This window comes from Hyaena hyaena, unplaced genomic scaffold (assembly GCF_003009895.1).
Source record: "Hyaena hyaena isolate Hyena2069 unplaced genomic scaffold, ASM300989v1 scaffold_254, whole genome shotgun sequence".
Lineage (NCBI taxonomy): Eukaryota > Metazoa > Chordata > Mammalia > Carnivora > Hyaenidae > Hyaena > Hyaena hyaena.
In genome coordinates, this window is record NW_024080890.1 from 184,781 (window position 1) to 210,277 (window position 25,497).

At 68.0% G+C, this 25,497-nt stretch overlaps 1 protein-coding gene across 2 annotated transcripts; it reads right to left on the reverse strand.

Annotated features, from left to right (window-relative positions):
• Positions 1 to 1,519: 1,519 nt before the first annotated feature.
• PFKL (phosphofructokinase, liver type) lies at positions 1,520 to 25,497 on the reverse strand. 2 transcript variants are annotated; one of them, XM_039245433.1, is made up of 22 exons: positions 25,364 to 25,496; positions 20,837 to 20,910; positions 17,946 to 18,023; positions 16,158 to 16,347; positions 15,367 to 15,532; positions 14,950 to 14,994; positions 14,624 to 14,732; positions 12,656 to 12,751; positions 11,668 to 11,760; positions 9,949 to 10,074; positions 9,532 to 9,596; positions 9,082 to 9,145; positions 7,253 to 7,399; positions 6,853 to 6,923; positions 6,459 to 6,546; positions 5,444 to 5,596; positions 3,932 to 4,096; positions 3,444 to 3,505; positions 3,135 to 3,246; positions 2,602 to 2,701; positions 2,413 to 2,518; positions 1,520 to 1,963 (listed from the first exon to the last, which is right to left on the reverse strand). In XM_039245433.1, the coding sequence occupies exons 1-22, from the start codon at positions 25,446 to 25,448 to the stop codon at positions 1,816 to 1,818; spliced, it is 2,343 nt and encodes a 780-aa protein (XP_039101364.1). In that variant the 5' UTR covers positions 25,449 to 25,496; the 3' UTR covers positions 1,520 to 1,815. The 2 variants fall into 2 exon arrangements, 1 of the variants encoding a protein (XP_039101364.1); XR_005530682.1 differs by lacking the exon at positions 2,602 to 2,701 and having other exon boundaries at positions 1,907 to 1,963; positions 2,413 to 2,536; positions 25,364 to 25,497.

Below are 25,497 nucleotides of genomic sequence, written 5' to 3' on the forward strand. Positions count from 1 at the left end.
CACATGCACGTCAGGCTTAACCGAGAGTCAGACTTGTCAGGGCCTTGACTGTGGGCTCCCAGGCCCGCCGCCCCCGAGCAGACCACACAGCATGTCTGCTGTCGGGCACAGAAGCCTCTGGCATTTGCCCAGAGCCTCCCTGGGTGGTGTTCAAAGGCCCCCCCCTCCATCCACGCACACACACGCACACACACCTGCACGCGCATGCATGCAAACACATGCACGCACACACGCGTTGAGAAATAGAGAAGTGATTTCCAGGGGTCTCACGCCTGCCCTGGCTCCCACAGTGGCAAGCCCCTGGCCCTGGGCACAGAGGGCATATCTGTCAGCGCCCTGTGGTCAGGCTCCTGGCGCCACCCCCCCCCCACTGGCACCTTCGGGGGACGTGGGCTCCACACCTGACACCTCGTCATCGTGCTAGCCTCACACATGTCCTCGAAGCTGAGCTGGAGGGCAGAGCTTGGGTCTGGGTTTCGAGGCCTGCTCCCCAACGTGGGAAGGCCCCAGGACAGCCAGGCCCAGGGGGCTTCCTCCAGGACAGGGAGCCCCCCCCCTGCTTGGGGGGCCAGGGCCGGGCTGCAAGGAGGAGCCAGGGGACAGCAGGGGCGGGGCCCGGACACCTCGGCCTCCTGCAGCGGCCGCAGCCTGTGTCCCGGGAAGAATGCGCTGCAGGAGGGGACGCCGGTGCGGGGCCGGGCCCTGTCGCTGCTGAAGCTTCGCTGAGCGCCTGTTTGCCAGCATCTCCAGGCGCTGCACGTTCAAGAAAGAGCAGTCAGAACATCCTGTAAAGTTAGGCTCCCAGGGCCCTCCAGCTCCCTCCCCCAGGCCGGGCACTGGGCACACTGGGAGGCCTCACCAGTACTCGGAGGCCAGGGGCGGCTGGAAGCGAGGTCAGCAGGGAGCGAAGCCTGGGCCAGCGTGGCCGCTGGGCTGGGCGTGGCCTCGCGGCTGTACCCTGGAGGGTGTCTGCCACAGCCAGGGTCTCCCCCCAGAGCCCCCAGGCACACGGCTAAGTCCACACACGTGCACTCACACGCACTCGCACATGGGTGTGCACGTGTGCACGTAGTCAGACACTCATACTAATATGCATGCACAGACATCCACATGTGTACTCAGACCCACATACTAACGTGCACACACGCATTCACACACGGGCGTGCACATTCAGGCACACACATATACACACTCATGCATTCACACACATACACACTCAGGTTTCTGGGATCCTGCAACTTGTCCCTGGTCTCTCGAGACAGCCGTTCAAGCACGTGGGGCCCCTTCCTTGGGCTGCCCCAGGACCACCTACCCTCACGGCAGGCAGGGCAGACCACAGGGGCCCCGGCTCCCAAACCGGGCACCCGGCAGCCCTCAGGCTGGGTCAGACCCAGGGCCTGGAGCCAGGCTGAGAATGCTCTCAGGACTGGGGGAGGCCAGGCCCGTGTGCAGGTCGGGGCCACCCCCAGCCACCTCTGCCGAGAAGGCCACACAAGGCCTGCTTTCCCGAGAGCCGCACTCCACAGTCAGGGTGACTTTATTTCTAGAAAAGGTGACAAGCTCCTTTCCTCCACAGTGGCCAGTGCACACAGAAGCAGGGTCCCAGCGGGGCCCGTGGACAGTGGCGTCGGATGCCCCTCACTCCCCCGGGCCAGCACGTGGGTGCCCCGCAGCGGGCAGCGGGGACGGGGGTGGGGGGGTAGCCCTGGAGCCAGGCCGAGGGCCGCAGCCCCTGCCTGCCCACCACCCGCCTGCTTGCAGGCTCCGGGGAGGGAAGGGAGAGGGCGGGGGTGGGGGAGGTGGGCGAGTGCAGACTCAGAAGCCCTTGTCGATACTGAGTGTGCGGCGGGTGACGTGCTCCAGCTCCCCAGACACGTAGTCGGCCATGCTGATGCGGTAGTGCGCCAGCATCTTCAGCATGAGCCGCAGGCTCAGCCACCACTGCTCGCGCGGCATGCGGTGCCTGCCGGCAGGGGCGGGGTCAGCGCTCCAGGCGGCTCCTGGGACCCGCACACCCTCCTCGGGACCCGCACACCCCTCCTCGGGACCCGCACACTCCTCCTCGGGACCCGCACACCCCTCCTTGAGATCCAAACGCCCCTCCTCGGACCCAGACGCCCCTCCTCGGGGCCTGCACACCCCTCCTCAGGGCCCGGCCCCCACTAGAGTGGAGCCTGGCAGCAGTGTCTGGGGTCCCTGTCCCCCCGGTGGCGCAGCACAGGCTGGCTGGGAGAGGGGTGGGTGTGCACAGCCCGACCAGCCCTCTGACCCCACCCTGTCAGGGAAGCCCGGGCCTGGGCTCAGGCCTGGGTGTGATCGCTGCTCAGGCCCTGGGCAGGGGGACAGGGCAGCCTTGGGGGGCAGGGCCGAGTGTGGCCCGCGGAGTCTGCCCCTCTCTTCAGAGGCACTCACTCGAAGTCAGTGTCCTTCTTGAGCTCGGTGACGGGGCTGAAGGCCACCGCCTTCTTCTGCAGGCCGATCACGCAGGCCGAGTCGGGGGCGTTGGCGAACACCCGCCCTGTGGACACAGGCAGCCCTGAACCCAGGGCCCCGGCGGAGGGCGAGGTCTGGCCCGGGCCCCCCCTCCTGCCGCGTGCATACCGTTGCGGTAAACCGCCCGCAGCTTCTCCGACACCCAGAGCATGGCCTTCACCCCAAGCTTCGTCCCATAGTTCCGGTCAAAGGGGGTCGGGGCTCCGCCCTGGAAACAGTGAGTGGGGAGGCCTCCTTCTCACCCGCGACGGGGGCTCTGGCAGGAGCCCAGCCGCGTGGCCGCACCGCGACCGAGGCCGTGCCCTCCCGGCCCAGCCTGGGAGCCGTCTCCAGAGGCGGGGCGGTCTCTGCGGGCCTCGCACAGCGCGGGCTTCCTGCGGGGCCACCGGGAGGCCAAGCGGCAGGTGGCCACAGGGGTCCCAGCCCTGCCGTGTCCTGATGGTGAGGACGCAGCGGGACCCGGCCTCGCCCCCTCACCCGCACTGAGGGGTGACGAGAAGCTAAGGGCGGGCACGGGGGGAAGCGGCCGGGTGCCCCGCGAGGTCGTGCACAGGGAAGGGTCCCCGTCCTGCCGTGTCCCCCTGGGGACCCTCAGCCCAGGCCCAGACGGAGGCAGAGGCCAGGCCCAGGCCCCCCCCAACCTGCTGCAGGTGGCCCAGGACGTTGGTCCGACAGTCAAACACGCCCTTGCCCTCTGAGGAGTACAAGTTATACAGGAACTCCGTGGTGTAGTATTCGTGGCACTTCTCATTTCTGGAAAGAGGAACGGGGCCTGGGTGAGGTGGGAGCCGGCTCGGGTCTTGTCCAGACGCCGAGCCCGCGCCGGGCCAGGCCACAGGCCAGTGCTGGGAGAGGGTACGGTGCCCCTCGGCCGCCCCGAGCCGCCCTCCGGGCCGGGCAGCCTCACTGCTACTCGGGCAGACCCCTCCCGCCCGGCGCGGCAGCCTCACCGAAGCACTAGGCCCCTCTGGATGTCCGTCTTCATCTTCTCCGTCATGTGCTCCACGTTGGCCTGCGGGCGTGGGGGGTGCCCAGGGTGAGCCCGGGGGGAGAGCGGCAGCCAGCCCTGCGCCCACCCACAGCCTCAAGGCTGCCTGGGAAGGAATCTTCCAGACTAACCGCAGGGCCACTGTGACCCAGGGGTCGTGGGGACACACGCAGGTCGGCAGATGGTGGCAGGGCCCTGGGCGATGGGGCCGGGCCACACGGACAGGTGGGCGGCTGGGGCCAGGAGGCCACAGCAGCCACAACGTGGACACTGGGTGGAAGGCTGCATGGGGTGGTGAGGAGGCAGTGGGGGGACGGGCGGGGCCCCCTCACCGGCAGGGAGTCCCCAGCCTGCGGGGCCCCAGGATGGCTCCCACATGTGTAAAGAGAGGACCCCACTCAGCCCCGCTGGGAGGTCTGGGGGGGGAGAAGGGCTCGGGGCTCGGCTCACTTTTAAGTCTTGGATGTTGAAAGGGTCTTCGAAGACGTAGGCGGCGTCGGCCCCCACGGCGATGCCTGTCACGGTGGCCAGGTAGCCGCAGTAGCCCCCCATGGTCTCCACGATGAACACGCGGCGCTTGGTCCCCGAGGCCGACTGCTTGATGCGGTCACAGCTCTGGGGGCCAGAGGAGGTCAGGGCCTTCCCCGTGGGCCCCAGGGCCCCGGGCCTCCCCTGAGAGCTCCCCTGGGCCCTCAGAGTTTTGTCCTCAACCAGGGTGACTGTGTGCCCAGGGGACAGTGGGGAGGGCGTCTCCCGCACCCAGTGTGTGGAGGCCAGGGCTGGGCAAAGGCTCTAAGGTGGGGCCGGGGAATAGGCCTCAACCTTCTCATCTGCACACGGGCAAGCAACGCTCCGGCCACCGTAGGGTCACTGTAGCGAGGGACAAGGCCGTGCGTGAAGTGGACATTCGCGGTTGCCAATGATGATGCGACACCAGATAATTCTAACCCAAAAGGTTCGGAGTTTGAGAAGAAATTATAACACGAAATAAGGAACTGAGAAGAGATCAATACGACGAGTGGGTTAGTGGGATCTGAACCACGAGGTTAAACCCCAGGGTGGGGGCAACGGCTCCAATGTTTGCCTAAGGATCAGTGCCCTTCGTATATAAAGAGCACTTACAAATACAAAGGAAAACTCACCAGGAGAAAAATGAACAAAAAGAGAAAAAGGTAATTTTCCATAAACCGCACAAATGTGCAAGAAACATGGAGGAAAAATGTTCCACTTCATCAGAAATCAGAGGTGTGAAGGAAAACAATGAGGCAAACCGGACCGTGTTTGGTGCTGGTGAGGGGCAGGGGCAGAGAAGTCGCAGAGGAGCCGTGGGTGGCCCACACCGCTGGGCTGGCGGGGGGCGGGGGGTGGATTTGACGAAAACCCCTGCAAGATCACGGTCTCTGGGTCGGCAGATCGGGATGGGAGAGGCGCTCTGTAGTCTTTTGTTTGCTTTATTCTTATTTTCTCCTTTTCCTTTCTCCAACATCATGCAGAAGGTGGTTGGGTTCAGTCCCCGAGCCCCCCCCCATACACAGAGGTCCTGAACCTTGGGGGAAAATGGGCTCCTGAGGAGCCACAGATGGGGAGGAGGGGCCTAGGGGTGAAGACAGCCATGAGGAGGCCCCCACGGAGCCCCAGGCGGGGCCAGCCCTGCTCTGATGACGGCACATTCTCCTGAGCACCGGCCCTCCCACGCCCCAGCCACGGCCTGGGCTTCCCCTATCCACGTGTGGCTGTTCAGTGGACAGAACCGTGGCTGGATGTCCATACATGCATTAGCCCAGCTGAGTCAGCTCTGGCCCTGACAGCCCTGTCCCCACACGGCAGTGACCCCAGGGCCACACCCTGCCTGCCACCCACAAGGCCTCGAGGAACAGCCCATCCGGGAGCTCATCACTGCGCCATTCACCACTTCCTCCTGGGGCCACCCCACACCCGCCCCCGTCCAGCCTGGCACCCTACCTCCATGGCGGCGTTGACAGCAGTGTCCGAACCCAGGCTGAAGTCGGTGCCCGGCACGTTGTTGCTGATGGTGGCCGGGATGACGCACATGACGATGCAGAGCTCCTCGTAGCGCCCGCGGGCCTCCACCAGCTGCAGCACCCCCTCGTAGGCCTGCGGGCGGGCGGGGGGCGGGGCTCAGGGCCAGGACAGGAAGAGGTGAGGGCGGGCTCCCGGCGGGGGGGACCCAGCTGACCCGCTATGCGCCTGGGGCTGGGTGCTGTGACCCGCTGCTCTGCGACCCTGCGGACCCCACCCAGGACCTCCGCAGCTCCTCAGCCAGGGAAGCAGGGCCGAAGAGGACAGGAAGGAGCCCCGCCCACCCTGCTGTGGCCCCGCCCACGACGTGTGGGCTGCAGGGTGTCTGGGGCTCCTCAGGGAAGGGGCAAGAATGGGCATTCGTCACTGGGGCTGGCCAAGCACGTGTCATACCAGCGGTGGCCTACGATGGTCACTCTGCCTGAGAGCTGTCACAGGGACCCCCCTCCCAGGGACTCCCCCCTCCCAGGGACCGGGCTGCCCAGGGACCCCGCCTCCCAGGGACCCCCCCAGGGACTCCCCCCCCTCCCAGGGACCCCGCCTCCCAGGGACCCCCCTCCTAGGCAGGGGACAGGCCAGAGCAGGGTGGAGATGGACCGGGAGACCATGGTCCTGCCCCAGCCCTACCAGGAGCCGCTGCTCAGGAGGTCAGAGTGGCCCCTGACCCGCTTCTCCCCTCCTCCCACCCCCACCTCCTCCCCACCAGCACCCGGGGGCCAGCATGGATTTAAACTCCGTGAAGCCTACGTGAGGACGTAAAAACCCTCCCAAAGCCAAACACCACCCTGAACCCCACGGCCCCACCAGTCGGCTGGCCGGTGTGACTCCCCAGCCAGCGCCCGGGGTTCCCAGAAGGGCCACCCCAGTGGCCCCAGGCAGAGAAGACATTCTCCAGGGCCCCCCCCCACCCCGACCAGGCCCCGGCAGCGGCCCCCACCTCAAAGCCGCCGATGACCAGCAGGGCGTGGATGTTGTGGGCACGGATGTTTTCCACTATCTTCTCCAGGTAGTTCTTGGGCAGCGTCCTGGGGCGGGCACAAGTCACGTGAACACGGCCCGGACAGGGCGCGTACCCACACCGCACCTGACCGTGGGGGGCCTGGAAGCACCCTGAGATTCCCCTTCAGCACTCGGGTGTCGGTGAGGCGCACGGGGGGCTGGGGGTGCCCACCCCCACCTGACAGGATGCCGTCTCGGGGGCAGAGCCACCTGGGCGGCTCTCCTCCCCCCAGGGGGCCCCGGGAAGGGGTGCAGCCCGCCGCGGGCGGGTTCCCCCGAGCCCACACTCTGGACGGTCCCCCCTGACGACAGCCCGTCAGCCAGCAACTCACCTCTTGGTCCCCAGCATGGAGCCGCCACGGCCCAGCCAGCCAGCCACGTCATGCCAGCTCACTTCTTGTACCTGCAGGGGGAGGTGCAGCTGCAGGGGGACGGGCCGGCGGCGCCCACCCGTCCTTCCTCAGGTGATGGACCTGTGCTCACTAGGGCACCTCCGAGAGGGGACAGTGGCCCTCCCAGGCGCTGACCGGCGCTGCAGGTCAGAGCGGGGCCCCAGGGCCCCTCCCGAGGGCCTCTCGCCCGCTTTCTTCATGGACCTGCGGGGGGGCGTTGCCTGTGACCTCTACCGTGAGCCCTTCAGTCCCTGTGACAAGCTGGGGGCGGGTCATAAACACACCGGCCACGCACTCGAGGAGCCGCTGTGCGTCCCGCCGCCGCCACAGCCGCACCTACCTGACCCTTGGCCAGGCCTTCGAAGCCATCGTGCACGACATACACTGTGTGGCCCTGGGAGATGCCGGAGCGCACCGCCGAGCGCACGGCCGCGTTCATGCCGGCCGCCGGGGCCCCCACGTTCAGGATGGCCAGGGAGAAGCTGGTCTTCGGAGAACAGGAAGGAGAGGAAGGAGACAGCGACGTGAGCCCGGGGTCGGCGAGGAGCCAGCCGACCCAGACACAAGGCAGCAACAGGGCAGCCCCGGAGAAGGGGCCGGGCTCCGGCGCGTGCGTGCACGTGGGCTCCCCGGGGAACGGCACACATCTGTCCCACAAGTTCCTGGCAGAGACCCAAGTGAGCCATGCATGGTGCAGGCCCGGCTCGTACACTCGACCCTCTGGTCTCTCGGCCAAGCGCAGCTGGTGGGGGGCAGTGCGCGGGTTCCGGCCAGAGCCAGTGCCTGTCCGGAAGCCTCCAGCAGCCACCCCACACCCTGGGCTCAGAGCAGCCAGCACCCCAGGATCTTGGCGAGCGGCACGGGCGCATAGCACAGGGGGCCCCGGAGGCCACTGCAATTTTCTAGAAGCCACGTTCATCAAGTGCAAAGAAGCAGGCGACGCTGATTCTAGTACCAGTTTCACGGGGTGCAACCCCGACCTGGAATCAGCCGAGAAATTACGAACAGGCTGGCTCACAGCTTTCCAGGCCGCATCCCCGGAACCCAGGGGGCATGGGCACATGCGGCCCACCTCGCTACTGGCAGCCTCGTGCCCACTGCTCCATGGCCACACGTGGCTCTAGTGGGTCCTGGTGACACAGCCCTGTGGCCCGAGACGTGGTCAGGCCCCAGTGGTCTCAGGAGGGGACACGGAGACGGCTGGTGTGCTCTGTCCCTGCCCAGCTCCTGGGACAGACGGGGGCCGGGGCCGTACTGTCTGGGACGGCCCCAATGGGACACTTCCCTCGTGCCCGGGCTTTCAGAAACAAGTCCCGTTATCATCCTGTTTTGAAGAAAGCCCATTTCGTGAGATTTGGGGCTGTTTTATAACATTTCATAAGCACTAGATCCCCTCTGTCCTGACCGAAGCCCAGGGGCCTGACTTAATTTCCTTCAGCTGTTTGATAAGTGACCGGCCAAGGTCACCTCCAGGCCCAGGCTGTTTGGGACCTGCTGGTCAGAGACCAAGCCTCTCAGCTCATGGCTCAGACCCAGATAGGAGGGATGGTCCACGGGCTCCCTGGGCAGACCCTGACCCTGCGGGCGGGTGGGCAGACCCTGGGGCAGACCCTGACCCCACAGGTGGGCAGGCAGACCCTGGAGCAGACCCTGACCCCACGGGCAGATGGGCAGACTCTGGGGCAGACCCTGACCCCACGGGTGGGCAGACCCTGACCCCGAGGGCAGGCAGACCCTGACCCCGCAGGCAGGTGGGCAGACCCTGCAGCAGACCCTAACCCCACGGGCAGATGGGCAGACCCTGGGGCAGACCCTGACCCCGCGGGCGGGCAGAAGACCCTGACCCCACGGGCGGATGGGCAGACCCTGGAGCAGACCCTGACCCCACAGGCAGATGGGCAGACTCTGGGGCGGACCCTGACCCCGCGGGCGGATGGGCAAACTCTGGGGCAAACCCTGACCCCACAGGTGGGCAGACCCTGGAGCAGACCCTGACCCTGCGGGCTGGTGGGCAGACCCTGGGGCAGACCCTGACCCTGCGGGCGGGCAGGCAGACCCTGGGGCAGACCCTGACCCCACGGGCGGGCAGGCAGACCCTGGGGCAGGCTCCAGGAGGCTGCGGAGAGGAGGTGATCGTGACCGAGGGTCCTGTGGCTCACACCACCTCACCTTCTCTTTGGAGACCTTCTGGTGTGCAAGTAGCTTGTAAATGTTCCAGTTGTTCTCAAAGCTCCTGGAAAGGAAGCCGGTCATGCCTCATGCGGCCCCCACGCTCCGGCCACACAACTCAGCACAGCTCATGGCCCCCAACACGGCCACAAAGAAGCTGGACGCTGGCGCGGCCCACCTCCCACTCTGGCGGGTACGAGCCTGGCTGGGTGCGGCGCTGGCGGCAGAAACGCCCTGCAGGATGCAGCCCCGAACCCCTCTTAGCAAAGTGACAGCCCTGCACCCGGCCCGTGGGGGGGCGGAGCTCTAGCAGACGGCGTGGGGGGAGAGGTGGTGCGGCAGGGAAATCAGAGCCGAGCGTCCAGGCCCCCAGGCTCCCGCCGGAGGGCCAGAGGCGCAGCTGTGGGCCAGCCCCGGGGCGTCTGCCGAGCCCCCCCCCGAGCCCCTCACCTGCCGCGCAGCTGGATGGCCTCGTCGAACCTCTTCTCGTCCATGGCCTTCTGCACCTCCTTCGTCTTCACGCAGGAGAGAGGTGTGGGCTGGGGGCCTGCGCCCGGTTCCGGGAGCTCCGCGGGCTTCGGCAGCCCCCACGCCCCTCATGGGGCTCGCCCACCTGAGGACGTGCTCACACCTGCCTCCCCTCCCCGGAGGGCTGTGGGCCCCCAGTACCCTGAGGCCCGAAATGTACCCCGAGGCCACGAGAGGGGGTGGCCATGTGCGACAGCAGAGCAGCAGGCGCCGGAGGGTGGTGGTTCCGGCCAGCTGGGAGGGGGCAGGCGAGCAGAGCAGGGGGGCCCAGGCCCCCTGGAGCAGCTTTGTTGGGAGCCCTCCCCCCACGGCCGGCCGTAGGCAGGGCTGGGTACTCACCACCTGCACACACTCCATGAGGGGCAGCCGCACGGACTGGTTCCCGGACAGGCTGACCACGCAGGCCTGCGTGTCAGGCGTGGCCTCCAGGAGCGCCATCACGGCCTCCATGCCCATCTTGCTGCTCTGGGCGGGGAGGGGGCGGGCGGGCCTCAGGCAGGTGCAGCCCACCCCTGAGCCTCGTGCACACACACACTCACACACACACACACACACACACACACACACACACACGCTTACATGGCCCTTCTCCGCTCTGGGGCCACGCTGAGCCGGCCCCGCACCATGCACTTGACGCCCCTTCAGGAGCACGGTCCTCAGCTCTCAGACCCCCCCGACACACACACACACACACACACACACACACACACACACACACGTCAAAGCTTCTGGAGCAGGTGGCAGCAGAAATGACAGCATGGCCACCACTCCCAGCCGCCCCTCCGGGGTCTCGGGCAGCCCCGCGAGGACACCAGTCACTCAGCCTGACAGCAACGGGTGGGAGGTGGGACCTGTTTCCAGGGCTCGTTGCTCGAACAAAGCTCCTGGCTGGGCCTCTATGTCACGGCTTTGCTCGTGCGTGTGAGGGAGGGCCGCTGGGCTGGGCCAGCTGGAACGTTCCGGACCTGCACTCCCTGGGCACAGATCACAAATGCGGATCCTGGCACAGCCGCTGGGAACAGATGGCGGTGGCGGTGGTCGTTGCAATGAGGGACGGTGAGTGGGTACCCTGCCTCCGGCCCCCCGGGCTCAAGGGCTTTCTGCACCTCGAGAGCTGGGTCCGGCCGCTCAGCTCTGTGTCGGGAACCCCCCCGCAAAGTTCCTGTGCGGCTCAGGAGCAGGGCACTGAGCACTCGTGAGGGGGATTCGGGGCCCCTGAGCGCAGGCTCCTCTTCCGTGGCCCTGCGGGAACGAGGCTCAGGGCCGGCACCGCTGCTCCGGCCCTGCTTCGTCTGTGACCCGTGTCTTCCACCAGCATCTACAATATTCTCCCGTAAGTAGGGGAGACTAGACCCCTCCCCGCACATCTCTGCACACCCCCCCAGGCTTGCTGGAAGGACAGTGCTTGGTCCCGCCATCCTGGGGCCCTCAGGAGGCCTTGTATAGGGTGCAGACAGTGCCCGGCCAGGCGGGCAAGGCCCTGCCTGGGGTCAGCGCCCCTGCTGCTGTGTGGGACTCGGGGGGCAGCACACGGGGGTCCCCTGCGGAAGGCAGGTGCAGCTCGCCCCAGGCCCAGTGCAATCAGCCCTCACATGCGGGCACTTTACCACCCACGGGGCCTTTCTCGGCCCCAGATCGCGTCTCCCCGTTTGGTGTCACAGGATTCCCACTTTGCAGAGGACGAGGTGGGACCCAGGCAGCGACGGCACTCAGGCCACAGTCCAGGCCTTGCAGCCCCGCGGCCTCCCCCAGGTCCTCAGAGCTGTGGTGCTGGGGCTGCGGGCCACACTCAGAACCAGCAGACTTCAGACCTTAGACGGGTCGAGCTGTGAGCCCAGCCCTCAATGCTCTGCCCCCTTTTCCCGGGACCAAAGCCATCATCACTGGGAGGACCAGGAGCCGAGGCTGCTGAGGCGTGGGGCAGGGCCACAGGTCCCCAGGCCTGCCGTTCCCACCGCAGAGGAATGGAGGGGCCCTGTCCCCAGCTCATCTGGGAGACCGGCAGCAGCGAGGAAACGCGCACCGTGCAGGCCCAGGCCAGAGCAGCGCCCCACTTACCAGGATGCGGTCGAACGCCGAAGGGGTCCCTCCCCTCTGCACGTGGCCCAGCACGGTCACACGTGTGTCAAAGCCCAGCCTCTGGACCACCAGCTGCTCATTGGGAGAGAGCCGGGGGGGGGGTGTTGTTGGGTTCAGCGCCCACCCCCTGCCACCCCAGGGGCCCCTAACCCTGGTCCTCGCCCCTCCCTATCTCAGGGCTACCAGCGTGTCAGCCCCCCAGGGTCCCCGTGAGCCGGCTCAGGATTCACACCCATAGAGCTGTGTGTGTGTGTGTGTGTGTGTGTGTGTGTGTGGATGTGTGTGTGGATGTGGAGCTCCTGGGGGGGGAACTCCCTGTGTGTGTACATGTGTGGTACATGTGGCACTGTCCCCGCAGCCCCGAGTCTGCGCAGATGCAGCAGATGGGCCGGCTCCTGACCGGGGACACGCCGACAGGGCGGGCAGCCCTGGAAAGGGGGCAGGGAGGCTCCCAGGGGCTGTGCCGTCAGGAGGATGGTGGCCTGGGGCCCTGGGTGGAACGTGGCAGGTGGGTGGAGGCCACAGGGAAGAAGGGCTCCCCACGTCTGTTATTCGGCTGTGAGCCCTGCACTGGGCAGGGGTCACTGTCACCCCGAGGGGCCGGCAGGGGCGGGGCGCCATCACGGGAATGTTGCTGGAGGCCTGGACTCTGCCCCTGGGATGGGGAAGGGGCCTGGCCCCGCAGGGAACGTGACCTGAATGAAGACTGGAAGGCGGGGGGCAGGCGTCTCCCGACAGCTGTGGGCGCACACCCCAGCCTCGGGCCGGGCCTTCTTGGGGGGGGGGCACTGCCATGCCTACCCCGCATGGGGCTGTCACTGGGAGTGAAGGGCCCTCCAGGGGCCTGCTGTCTATGGGGTGCGGGGGGAGGGCCCAGCAGGAGCACCCAGGGACTGGAGATAAGGGGTGCCCATCCCCACCGGGGCCCCACCCTCCCCATGCGGCCCAGCCCCTCCCCTGAACTCACGTCCTTCACGTAACGGGACGAGATGGGCTTCCCGTTGCGGTCAATGGCGCCCTCCGCGATGATGATGATGTTCAGTCGGGACCCTCTGCTCCGAGTCTAGGTCAGAGAGGCCCCAGGGCTCAGCTGCCCGTGGACATCTGACCCGAAGCCTCTCCTGGGGCCAGAGCCAGGGGCCCGATCCATAGGAGAAGGGGCGCGGCGTGGTCTGAGACTGCAGACGGGGACCCTGCTGCCCGGGGTGGGGGTGGGGAGGGGGGCTGGAGGAGGGCTCTCCGCCTGCACTGCTTTTGGCGGGGGGGTCAGCAGAGGAGGATGGGGCCCTCAGGCGCGGAACCTGGCAGACAGTCCGGGGGGTTTGGTGCACGTGCTCCGAGGGAACACAGTCAACACCCTCAGCCACGTGGTGCCACGGCCCCCCCAGGCCTCGGGGGCCGGAGCTGGGCAGACGCCAGAGGGACCCTCAGTCCTCGGGCGGCTAGCCTGACACACTGAGGCATCCGGGCCTCCATTTTCTTAGCCCGAGAATGGGGTGACCTCACAGCGCTGGCCACCGGCCACTGGCCCTGGGACCCCTCCCCAGGCTGTGGAGGGTCAAATGTGGCCCCCAGGGCCCCCAGCACCCTGCACCAGCCCTTGGTGGGACTAATCACAGCAAATCCACGGCTCTCTGGGGAGAGCACTTCTCCACACTCAAAATATTCACTCTGGTCCACAAACCCTGTGTCTGTCCACACCCCCCCCCACCCCCAGCATCCAAAGAGCCTCAGAGAACAAGACAGGGGTCCAGAGCAGTGGGAGGGGCAAGTAAGAGTGGAGGGCTGCCTGGAGGAGGTGATGCTGGTGCAGGTAAGGTCAGAGCCAGAGACAGGGCTGCAAGTGGAAAAGTTGGGGAGGCGGGCAGAGAACGGATAATATCTGCACCTCATAGTGGGGTGCCTGGGGCTCAGAGAAGCCTCAGGAAGGCCTGAGGGCCTCACACACAGCAGCAAAGAATGGACCCTGAGTGCAGGCATTTCCAAAAAGGCCCAGCCCTGAGGTCGCAGCGAGTGAGCCAAGGACAAAGTCAGCCAGGGACCATGCTACAGAGTCCCGCTCCACGTGGCCAAGGCCACGGGACCCCGGAGTCCACCCAAGGACAGAACGTGGGCCTCAGGCCAGCCCCACCTGCTGGGCTCTGCATGGCCCTGCCCTTGGCTTCTCTGGACCTGGGCAGAGATGCACCGCCAAGGGGCTGGCGGGCAGCATCGCGGTGGAGGAGACTGATGCCACCGCCACCATCACATGGGGACGGGGACACGCGAGAGCCAGCCCCGGGCCCACTGGTCAGACCGACCTCCCAGGGCTCCCCAACTAAAGGAAGGGCCACGCGCCTGGGCTGCCTCGTGCTCACCGAGGTCCCAGTCCTGGCCTGAGTGTGAGCTTCGGTGCACAACCTCAGGAACCCCTGCCTCAAATCCAGACCACAGCCCCCTGATGTGAAGCCCACCCCCACCTCAGGGTCCTCCTGTCCTTCACCGAGCCTTGGCCTGGCCGAGCATGGGCTGGTTGGGGCATCTTGGGGGTCCCCAGGGCAGACTGTATCCTGAGGGGCCCAGAACTGTGTTCCAAACACGCTGCCCCCCTCCAAGACAAAGCTTCAGCCCCCAGCTGCCTCCCCGTCCCCTACGGCCTCCACCGCCCGTTTGGGGCCTTGTCTGCCGCAGTCACTGCCCGGTGTCCCCTCTGCCCGTCTTTACGAGGCCACGCCCCTGGGCTCAGGCTCAGCGGCCACAGCCCCCGAGCCAGCAAGGCCATGTCCCGCCCCTTCCCCGTCCCCTCCCCAGCCCAGCCTGAGGAGCAGGGCCCAGGGCAGCACCGCAAGCACCCTCCCCCACTCCTCTGTCCAAGGCCGCGCCCCTGGGGACACCTGCCTCTGTGTCCCAGCGGCTCACTCGCGGCAGGTTCTCCGGGAGAACCCCCCCAACTCACCTCCCCGAGTCTCTCACACATGAAGTTCTCCCAGCCATCCTCAGGGGGCGCCTCGGGGATGAATAGCCAGTCGGCCCCCGAGGCCAGGGCCGACACCAGCGCCAGGTACCTGGGTGGATGGGCAGGGGGGTGGGGCCACGGCGGGCAGGGGGGCCATCCCAGCACCGCGCATGGCTGAGCTGCGTCCGGCCCCCAAAGGGGACCCACCGCAGCCGAGCTCCCATTCCACGGCGGCGTCAGCGCCTGCGCCCTTCGCCGTGGAGGTGCCACACCCATACCGCTCCCAGGAGTCCCTCCCTCCCTCCCGCAGAGCAGGGGGGCCTTACCCGCAGTGCCGCCCCATCACCTCCAGCACAAAGGTCCTCTGGTGGCTGCGGACACGCAACAGGACGGAAGGCGTCAGTGCCGCGCCCAGGCGAGCTGTGCGAGCAGACGCAGCCGGGCACGGGCAGTGCCACGCTGCCCACGGTCCCCGCCTGGCGACACAGCAGATGCAGGACACACAGCCCTGCTCACTCCCAGGGCAGCCCAAGCCCTGGGCTGCGGGCCACCCACGCCTGGGCTCACACCCGCCTCGGGCCGGTTGGCACGGATCTGGTCCGCCTGCCTGGGCCTGGCCGTCCTGGCCACTAGTGTGAAGGCCCCTCAGGGACGCGTTGTTGCTCTGGAGCCGGCGGGTCGCCTAACGGGATCCCAGAGACGGGATCCCAGGCTTGCCGTCGGGGGTAGGGGGCCTCGCTCACCTCTGGGCGGTGGTGGTAATGGCGTCAATGACCTCCATGATGCGGTGCAGGGCCGAGTCGGTGCCGATGGTCATGTCAGTGCCGCAGAAGTCATTGTCGATAGAGCCCACCAGCCCCACGATGTTCAGGTGCGAGTAGGTCTGTGCCGTGCTCTCCGAGATCTTGCCTGCACGAGGAGCCAGCCCGACCCTGCTCCCTCGGCCGCAACACCGGGCTTGAGGCGCCTGTCACCCACCCCCAGGCCCCCAGCGGCGTGGCCACAGTCCCAGGAGCAGAGTCCCCTGCACCGCGCCCGGGGACCACGTGCTGCAGCAGGGTGGGGGAGGGGCAGGGCGCTGAACCCCAGATGCTGAGGCCATCCCTGGGGGGGGTGCACCCTCATCTCCAGGTCCCCACAGGGCCACTGAACTGAACTCCAAGGGGTCACTTTCTGACTGGCAATCTTGGGACTCTGTCTTCTGTTACCAACTCTCAGCTACTACCTTCCTGCAAGACCCACGCCCAGGAACAGTGACGGACAGGACGTGCCCACCCTGCAGGGACGCCCCCCGAGAACAGTGACGGACAGCACGTGCCCACCCTGCAGGGACGCCCCCCGGGAACCTCCAGGAGCAGGGACACTGGGTCCCCAGAGGCCTGACCCCGGGCCGTGCCAGGCCCGCTCCTCCCCCGCAGCCGTTCGCAGCTCACCTGCCTGGCAGCTCCTGCCCTGCGGTGGCGCAGGGGTGCTGGGACCAAGGCGCCCCCCACCCCCGCCCTCCGCTCAGCGCCGCGCCGGGGCCCTGACGCACCTGCCGCCACCAGCTCCCCCAGCAGGCCGCCCCACTCGCTGCGGAAGACGTTGGCGCCCGTGAGGCTGCCGTCCCCGCCGATGACGCACAGGTTGGTGATGCCACGCTGGACCAGGTTGTAGGCCGCGGCCAGGCGTCCCTCCCGCGTGGTGAAGGCCTTGCAGCGGGCACTGCCAATGACGGTGCCGCCCTGCATGGATGAGACGGGAGCCTGGGCACCGTGGGGGCACGGGGGGGCGGACGGGTGGACCCTGCACAACTGAGAGAAGGCCCTGGGCCTCCCTCCCGGGATTCACAACGAGGAGAACATCCCACACGTCAGGAGGTGAGGAGGCTCTGAAATCTGTGACACGCGTGTGCGTGCACATACATGAGTGTGTGCATGCAAGTACATGTGTGCACACGGGCCGGCCCGACGCAGGGATCTCCCCGAGCTGCAGCGGGACACGCCCTCAGCAGCTCGGCCCCGCGAGCTTCCGTCCCAGGCCCCCTGCACACGGCCCTCACCCGTAAGCCCACTGTGCTCCGGCCAGACCTCCAGAACCAAGCGCCCCGGGTCCTGCCTCACGGCTCCTGAGACCCGCCAGGCTGGGCCCCAGGCTCCAGACTCCACGGGCTGGCGCAGCGGCACCGCCCGGGAGGCAGGGACCACATCCTCCCCCACCCCTGCGCCCCACTCGGCGGGAAAGGAAGGATGGCAGGGGGCCTCCCAGGGGCCCTCTGGAAAATGCCCAGCATTCCTCTCGTGCCCCCTCCTGCCCCCCTGTCTCCCTCCTGCCCCCTGGGCCACCTCCAGCCCCCCTGTCTCCTTGCAGTCCCCCTCTGTCTCCCTCTGCCCCCCCATCTCCCCCCTGCCCCCTCCTGCTCCATGTCTGGGCTCCCTTCTCCCCAAGCACTAGCTCTTTGCAGCCCCCTCCACCTGCTGACCTTTGATGCAGCCCCACCGCACAGACTGGTGCCCGGCCTGACGCCCCTGCTCAGGGCTGCTCGCTCAGAGCGGAGAGGCCACCGTCACCCTCAGACACAGGGTTAGAGCAGAGCAAATGGCCGGATCGGGGTCTGAGGCCTAAGGGACGCCCTCCCTAGACCCCTGGGGTGGGGGACAGGGTAGTGGCCAGGCTGCACCCCACTCCAAGGCGGGGCTGGGGTCTAATGAGGCCCAAGAACGAGGCTCATTCCAGCCCCTGTGGGCTGAGCGGAACGGGGCTCCGGGGGAGCGAGGCAGCTGGCAGCGCCTGCCCTGGCGGGAGGGGTGGGGGCGCCGACGGGGTGGCCGTGCCTGGACCCCGGGTCCAACCCTGTCCCCCACCACTCCTGCTGCCCCATCTGGGGCTCGTGACGATGACTGGCCACTTGAATTAACAGGGCGTCAGCTGGTGGCCTGGGATAAACAGGTGACAAGCACGCAGCCCAGCTCTGTGAGCGAAGGCCACCCTCCTAGGGGCCCCTGGGCCGAGCACGGCGTCCGCACCCGCCCCGTGTAAGGGGGGGAAGCACAGCCACCTGGGCCACTGGGAAGCTCAGGACGACGGCCACGGGGGAGCCCAGGCGGAGGCCGGGAGAGGCCGCCCAGAGGCCACGCACGCCCTCCCGGAGTCCTGCCCCCCACCCCGCGCTGAAAGCTCAGGGTGCCCTCCTGTAGCAGAGTCCCCTGGGGCCACTGTGTCCCCGTGACCCCGGAGCAGCTGATGGCCTGGCCAGCCCAGAGCCCGGCGGCCCAATGTGCATCGGGGTGTGCGTGTGCGAACACACGTGTGTACACGTGCTCACGGGCAGGAAGGGCCTTACCAGCTGGATGATGTTGGAGACACTGAGCCAGTTGGCCTGCTTGATGTTCTCGCCTCCCTCCACGAGACCCTCGTAGCCCTGAAACCAGAGAGGGCCGCGGTGGCACGGGCGCCCCACGCACCGACGGCTGCGGGCAGGGCACCTGGGCGTTGTGCCGGAAGGGGTCCTGCCCCCCAAGCCACCCCCAAGCCTCGGGCCCGGGGTGATGAGCGGGGACCAGCGCCACGGCTGTCGGCAGGAGAGACCCAGGTGCCCAGCCGGCCCTTCCAGAACACGCTGTGCACGTTACAGAGCTAACACGGGGCGTCCCCGAGCCACACACCCCAGGTCCCCCAGACCAGAAATGTAAGCAGCCCGGCGCCCAGCGGCCGTCTGCCCGGGACGCTCCCGCAGAGGAAGCCGCCGCCCTGCCTCCTACAGGGACTGACTGACCGGACGGGAAAGGCAGCCGGGGGTCTGCTCTTGCGTCGGGCCTCTCCGCTCCCACTCAGCCCGGTGTCAGCGCGCCCCGCGCAGCCCTGTGCCACGCCCCCGACCTCATGCGGTCCCAGGGGCCGCGGATGGACAGGTGCGAGGCCTCCAGCTGGAGACTCAGGAATGACACCGCTGAGAGCACACACGGACACGGCCGAGGAGGAAGCCCGTGGTCTCTGGGCGCGTGAGCAGCTGACCACACGGCCACACAGCTCGTGGCCCCTCCTCTCCCACCGGGATCTCAGCCGGCACCTCTGGGCGCCCGCCCTGCAGCGCTGGGCCAGTCTCCGTCCCGGGGCTGCATGCCCGTCCCCGCTGGTGGTTCTGACTTGATGGCCCTGTGCTGTTTCCCTGGGACAGAAGCCGCCTGCCTCTTGGATGGCCCCGGGGGGAGGGGCGGCCCTGGGGGGAGGGATGAGGGTGTGTGTGGAGGGACGGTCCTGGGGGGAGGGACGGCCCTGGGGGGAGGGACGATCCTGGGGGGAGGGACGGTCCTGGGGGCCCAGGGAAGGGACGGGGGTGGGGGGTGCAGAGGCCACGGCCTCCCTGCAGCCCTCCCAGCCCCTCCAGTGAAGCAGTGGGTGAGCCACTGTCCTGCCTGGGGCCGGAGCACCGCATGGCTCTGGATATCTGCTCCCCCCTCTGCTTTCTCCCCTCAAGCTGACTCTCCTTTGCTCCGTCACCATCACCCAGGCAGCGTCTGGGGCAGCGAGGCCCTGGGGCAGGGAGGGCAAATGCTCCCATTCCTGGGGCTGGAGGTGGAGGGCAGGTATCCCCTTGCCAGAAACCAGAACTAGAGGCCACGGGGGGAGGAGGAGTTGATCAAGGCCCCCAGTCTGAGGGACCACCCAGCTACTTTCTCCCACTTAGGCCAGGCCAGGGCCTTTACCCCTCCCTGCCTCCCCATCTCCCTCCAGAATCTTCTGCCACTAGCACACAAGCCAGCCCCGCCCCACAAGCCATGCACAGAAAGGCAGGAAAACACCTGGAAACCTGCAGCAGACACTGCCCAGAGCAAGCAGCTGCAAGCAGGAAGATCTCGGTCTGCAAACCCCAGGACTGGGCACCTCCCCACTGCGCACCCGGCAGCCCTGAGCAGCCGGTCAGCCTCCCCACTGTGCAGCCAGCAGCCTGGGGGACCCCGACGTGGCCGGTCAGCTCGGCCGCAATCAGTCTGACAGACACAACCATCCTTTCCTAGCCTCGGAACCTTCTAGAATGCCTCTGCATACTTCTATGCACTTTGTCCCCCCCGCCCCCCACAGCCTTCTCCCTCTCCAGCCCCTCGCGCAGGCCCAGCCCTCTGGCGGCGAATCCCTGAGGTCTGGTGTGGGCTCCTGGGCCAATAAAAGCAGTAGCTCTTCCAGAGCCCTTTTGGCATGAGGACCGTGTGACAAGTGCTTTCGCTTACAATGTCGCAATAGCTGTGCCCTAACATCTCCACTTAACAGAAGAAACAGTGGTCATGGAGATGAGGGACGCACCTGTCACGTACACACAAGCTCAGGGAGCGGGGGCTGAGACCCCCACCCCCATCTGGAGGCTGCTCACCCACGGAATGAGGCCACTCCTTGGAGAATCTCACCCTGTCCCCCAGAAGGTTCTAGACCATGACCAGGGTAGGGGCCCCACCTGCCGGACTCCTGCGTCTCTGAAGACCTAGGGCTTTGTAGGAGCCCAGCCACCCAAGCCTGGCCAGAGGGTCCAGAGCCCTGTGGGAGGGGCTGCCGAGCCGCTCCCTCGTTTGTTCACGCAGACACCCCTGTACTGCCCAGCGCCGGGTGTGGACGGGCCTAACCCGGGGTGGGGGGGTGAAGGGATGGGAGAGCCAGCCGCTGGTAGAGGAGGGTGACACGCAGAGCAAGTCGGGGGTCGGGTCGCTACAGTTCGCTACAGTTGGGGGGGGTCGCTACAATTTGCTACCGTCCTTGTAAAAGTTAAAACAAAGTAACACAACACAGCCGGACACACCACTGCACAGTGCAAGGGAATCCCACGCGTGTGGGTGTGGGGACACCAGGCTGGAGGGTCCGCCCTCAACCTGAAATGGGGATGGGGGGAGGCAAAGGGGCGTCCTTTCAGTGGGACAAAATGGAGCGGTGTATTCTGTCACCCTGCTGTTATTACCGGGAGGGCCCTGGGGCGGAGGGAGGAAGGGGCCAGAAGGACACCTGGTAGGGGTGAGGCCCCAAGCCCCCGAGGGCCGCAGCTTCCTACGCTCCCACGTGTCAAGGGCCACGGCCCCCCCACAAGCACCCAGGGTGGGCTCCTCACCCGCACCCCAGAGCCAGGGCCCAGCACCCCCCCCACCTGTCCCGTCCTAACCAGCCTCCAGGTCACCATCCCCGCGCTCTGAACCATGACCTGCTCCCTCCCCACCGTGCACAGCCCCCCTGCCTAGTGGCGCAGCGCCTCACCTCGTGGATGAGGAAGACTTTGGCTCCCACGTAGATGCCCATCCGCGTCACAGCTCTGACAGCCGCGTTCATGCCTGCAAGGGGGCGGGGCGACACCCATCAGCGGGGGACCAGCCTCCTCCGCACCTCACGGGACACAGAGCCAGGAGTTCGAGGTCCGACCCCAGGGGGAGCCCAGTGGGGCACAGGGCGAACCCCAGCGGGGAGCATCGGAAGTGAGGTGCCGCCAGGGGGAGACCAGGAAAACCAGCACCAGGCCTGAGTCAGCTCGAGCCACAGACCGGGCGTGCGTGAATGTTCCAGACCCTTGTCTGACCCCAGGAGCCCCCCCTCCCCGTGAGGCCCCGGCAGCTCAGCAGAGACACCCACCCCTACCCCCAACCCAGCCTGCCTCCCAGCCCCACAGGGCCAGGCCTGCCCTTAGGGGAGGACAAGGTGGGTGCTTGGCCCAAGAGAAAAAGGAGGCGCCGTGAGACAGAGGGCGGCACCTCCCAACCCCACCTCTCCCCTCTGCTGCAGACCCCCAGCCCCCCCCTCCGGGGGAGGGCTCTGTGAGCCAAGGAGAGGAGGTGCCCCCCGGGCCAGCCGGCATGTACTGGGGGACCCGGCAGCTTCAGGCAGCGCTGCCCGAGGGGCTCCGGCTCCACCCAGCAGCCCACACGGGCCCCGCCCCCCCTTCCCTGGCAGCTGCCTGGGGGGGGTGGGGCGGGAAGGGCTCCGCAAATGCCGGGTGGAGTGCCCTGCTCCATGGCCCCAGGGCCACCTGCCCTGGATCCTACCTTCTGACGCTGGGTCTGGGGACCACATCACGGAAGTGCCCCACGCCGCTCTCCCCCAGAGGACGCCCCCCTCGGCCCGCCGCCCCCCCTGGCTGGCCGGCCCGGAGCACACAGGCTCACACGTCCCGTGCTCTGTCCCTCACTCACGGGGCCTTTTCCCTGGAGGAGGGCCGAGCGCGGCCAAGCCCTGGAAGACGCCCCCCCCCCCCGCCCTGGCCCATGGCGTCTGGGGTCCCTCACAACGTGTGGGATCCTCATGGTGACCCCAAAGTGAGGTCTCTGGCCGTTTACCCTAGTTACACAAGCCTCGGCGGGTGTGCGGCCTGGAAGGTGGGGGGGAGAGAACAGGCCCCGCACAACCGGGCCGCACGGCGCAGGCTCGCTGCACGGGGCTCCCAGGGAAGCACTGCCCCCCCTGAGAAGCCAAGGTCCCAGAGGGAGGGAGGGGACCTGCTGGAGCCCTAGTGGGGGCGGCCAGCAGCAGGGTGCTCCCGGGGCACCTCCTCGGTCACAGCCAGCTGAGGGGCCTTCTGCCCAATGTCCACAGCCAGGGCGTCCGGGCACGGGGGCGCCCAGGTGTCAGGGGGCGGGGCACGGAGGCCAGCCGGGGCACGAGCCGGCCACGCTCATGGCTTTGGCACCTGACCTTGGCCAGAGAACCCCGTCTCTAAAGAAATCATAAACGTCCCAGAGCCCCCGAAGGGAGAGAAGTAGAGTGTCAGAGAACAGAGTCAGGGTCGGGGCTGGGAGGGCACCTCACAGGACAGCTGGGCTGCCCTCGCCGAGATACCAGCAAAGCTTCCTTCCCACCCATCCCCCCGCGTCCCCACCCCACCCCCGGGCCCCGAGCCCGACACCCTCCACCTCTGGCCCCGGACAGCCCACACTTTCCACTCTCTGGTATCTCGGGGCGAGGCCGGCTGGGACCCACTGGAGGCTCAAGGTCCAAGCCCCACCTCCGACACAGGAGGTGAAGACAGAGGGCACAGGTGGGGACTGGGGGGTGGGAGGGCAGAGGCCAGGGACCCAAGCCTACCATCCAGCTGGAGGTGTCTCTAGGTGCACCCCCCGGGCGGGCCAGCCCTGGGGTCTCACTAGCCCGCGGGGTGGGCTGGTCTGGAGCCCGGGCAGCAAAGGGCCTCCATGGCTACACTAACATGTACGTGCTGTGGCAGGAGATGAACAGGGCGGCGCAGGCCCCGCGGAGGCGGCGGAGGGCGGATTTCGCCGTGCCCCTCGCCGTGCCCCTCCCCGTGCCCAGCCGTGAGCTGCTTCTTACAGCTGCTTCTTAATTGTCCCTTAATCCGCTTTCTTTCTCAAAATAAACCCTAGGCGGCAGCCCTATGCCCTGGGGTGGGGTGGGGGTCAGAAGAGCAGCTGTCGCTTCTCGAATGCTGGACCCCCCAGAACCCTCCCAGGACCCCGGCCCACCGGCGGGACCCCGCAGAGCCCCCCAGGGCCCCCGAGCCCCTGACCCGCAGGCAGGACGGCTGTGAAGCCGGGGTGTCTGTTCCTCACGTGACCTTCCTTCATCAGCTCCCGGAAAAGTGAAACGTGTGAGAAAGTGGTGGCCAGGCAGGGACACTGGGCTCCGAGGAGCAACTTTAATTGTGGGTTCACACGCAGCCAGGCCGCTGGGACACCGAGGGACGGGAGGGGAGCGAGCGGGTCCTTGCCTGCAGAGGAAGAGGCCGGTCCTGCGTGTTGCTGGGGGGCGGGGGGGCCCCTCACCCCAGGCGAGACCGAGGGTGGGAGCAGAGCGGGGATCGCGCCATTTATACTCTTCCAGTCACTTTTGCACAAGCGCCGCTGGCTCCTTGAACAACTGGCATCCCTTGCTGACAGGAAGGGCAAGGCTGTCCCCTCCCCTCTGTTTACAGAAGGGGAAACCAAGGCCCCCGGGAAGAGCTCCGGTCAAGTCCTAGAGCCGGCCGCGGCCTGCCCACCACCACGTCTGGCCCTCCGCTCCACGAGGGTGTCTGGCCTGCACACCTTCCAATAAATGCAGACTTTGGCATCTGGCGGGGAGGGAAGCGCCCACCACAGTTCTCGCTCTGCTGGGCTGCCATCTGCCCGGCTCCCACAAGGGAGGGCATGCGAGGCGCCCTCAGGTCTCTGAGGTCGGCCTTTATTTGGAAGGCAACGGGGAGCCCTTAAACCGAGAAGCCGCCCTCTGGAGCCACACGGTCAGGGCAGCACTGGTAAGAGGCCGGGCGGCCCAGGGCATGCGCCCACTGCCCGGCTCCAGGCCTTTCCGTCATCGGCCCTGAGCTCTAAACCCGGAAGCCTGTGGAATCGCCCCCACGGCGGCTGACCGTTCGCCCACCTACATGAGCACACAGGACAGATGCCGCCGCCGGGGTCTTGGGGATGAGGACACCGGCAGGGAAAGGCTCGAGGCAAGGTGGCCGCGGTCAGCCAGCTGGTGCGCGGACGGCCACCCTGCAGCCGCATCCAGGGGGCGGCCAGCCCGGGCGAGGCTCCAGGGCCGGGCTGGCCGCATGGAGACCCGCAGCTCAGACGTCTGGGCCCTGCTCTCACCTGCTCCGTCAGTCCTTCCTCTCTGACCCCTCAGCCACCCCCACCGATCCCCCAGCCTCTGCTCAGTCTGCGCGGCCACAGGGCTTTGCATCTGTACCCACACGCTCGCGCTTCACCTTCTCCACCCCCCAGGTGCTGCTGCTGGGGGCATCCAGCCCTCCTGGGAGGGGTCTACCGCCCCGCAAGCCCGCCTTTCCCATGGTCTAATCTCACGGGGTGACGCTCCTGCAAGGCGGTCGCCCGCAGCGCGCAGCCCACGGGCCATGCCCTCAGGCCCAGCCCAGGGCGCCAAGTGCTCTGGCCACAGGCTGTGGACGTGCAGCGGGGCACGCTCACCACCCAGGCCCACAGGGCTCCGCACAAAGTGCAGACAGCAGCTGATGCTGCCCCCAGGGCTCGGAAAGGCCTCCGCCTCCTCCCTCTTCCCTGCTTTCGAATGCGGACTGGGGAGTCAGGGGGAGAGGGGTGTGCCTGCACTTGGTGTGTGGGGGCGCAGACCCCGCCCTCACCGCAGGCGCGCCCCCCGCCAGCCCAGCCCGGGGGCTGTGGGACACCTGTCCGGCTCTGCCAGGCCCCGGCTGCAGGGCTGTAGGGAGGGGGGCGGACCTGGGGGCAGTCATGGGCTCCCCCGCACCCCATCCCGCCCTCTTCCCACCCAGGCCTCCACTCCCGGCCCTCCAGCCCGGATGGGGGCGGGGCGGGGATGGGGAAGGGGTGCGGCGGCGGCCCGGGGCCCCCAGGCCCCGAGGCGGCGGCTCAGGGGGGCACGAAGGCCCCAGGCGGCGTGTCCGAACCGGAAGAAGGGGGCTCTCCGCGCCTGCGGGAGGGAGGGGACCTGTCCAGCCCCAGGCGACCTCGGCGCGGCGCGACCTCCGGGAAACGAGGTCGGGACACGTGCGGCCGGAAGGGGAGCGGGGGCGCGTCCCGGGGCCTCGGCGGCCGCGCAGACACACCCCCGGCGGCCGGGGGCGGGACGCGGAGGTCGTGGCGGGCGGCACGTCCGCGGGCGGTGGGGGCGCTCCGGGTGGGGAGGGGCCGGCGCGGGGCGGGGGGGCCGGGCTGCGGCGCAGGGACGTCCGGCCGCGCGCCCCCGGGTCGCGGCCGAAGGGGACGGGCGTGCGCGGGGGGGGGGGCCCAGGGCCTGGCGGACGCCCCCCGCCCCCGCCCCCGCCCCCCGCCCGGCGGCAGGCCCCGCGCCCGCGTTCACCTTGCGCGTCGCCGCCGCTGGTCAGCACGCCGATGGCCTTGCCGGCCCCGGACGTGCGCAGCTTCTCCAGGTCCACGGTGGCCATGGTGGCGGCGAGACGGGCCGCGCGCTCCTGCCGGGGCCGCGCACTGTCG

Bases quoted from the DNA above. Each gene is read 5' to 3' on its own strand.
- PFKL (XM_039245433.1), bottom strand. From the start codon at position 25,448: ATGGCCACCGTGGACCTGGAGAAGCTGCGCACGTCCGGGGCCGGCAAG. The intron at 14,733-14,949 runs GTAAGGCCCCCC...CCATCCACCCAG, and splicing joins GTGATGGGGCGGCACTGCGG to GTACCTGGCGCTGGTGTCGG. The intron at 9,146-9,531 runs GTGAGGGGCTCG...CTTCCTTTCCAG, and splicing joins GCCATCCAGCTGCGCGGCAG to GAGCTTTGAGAACAACTGGA.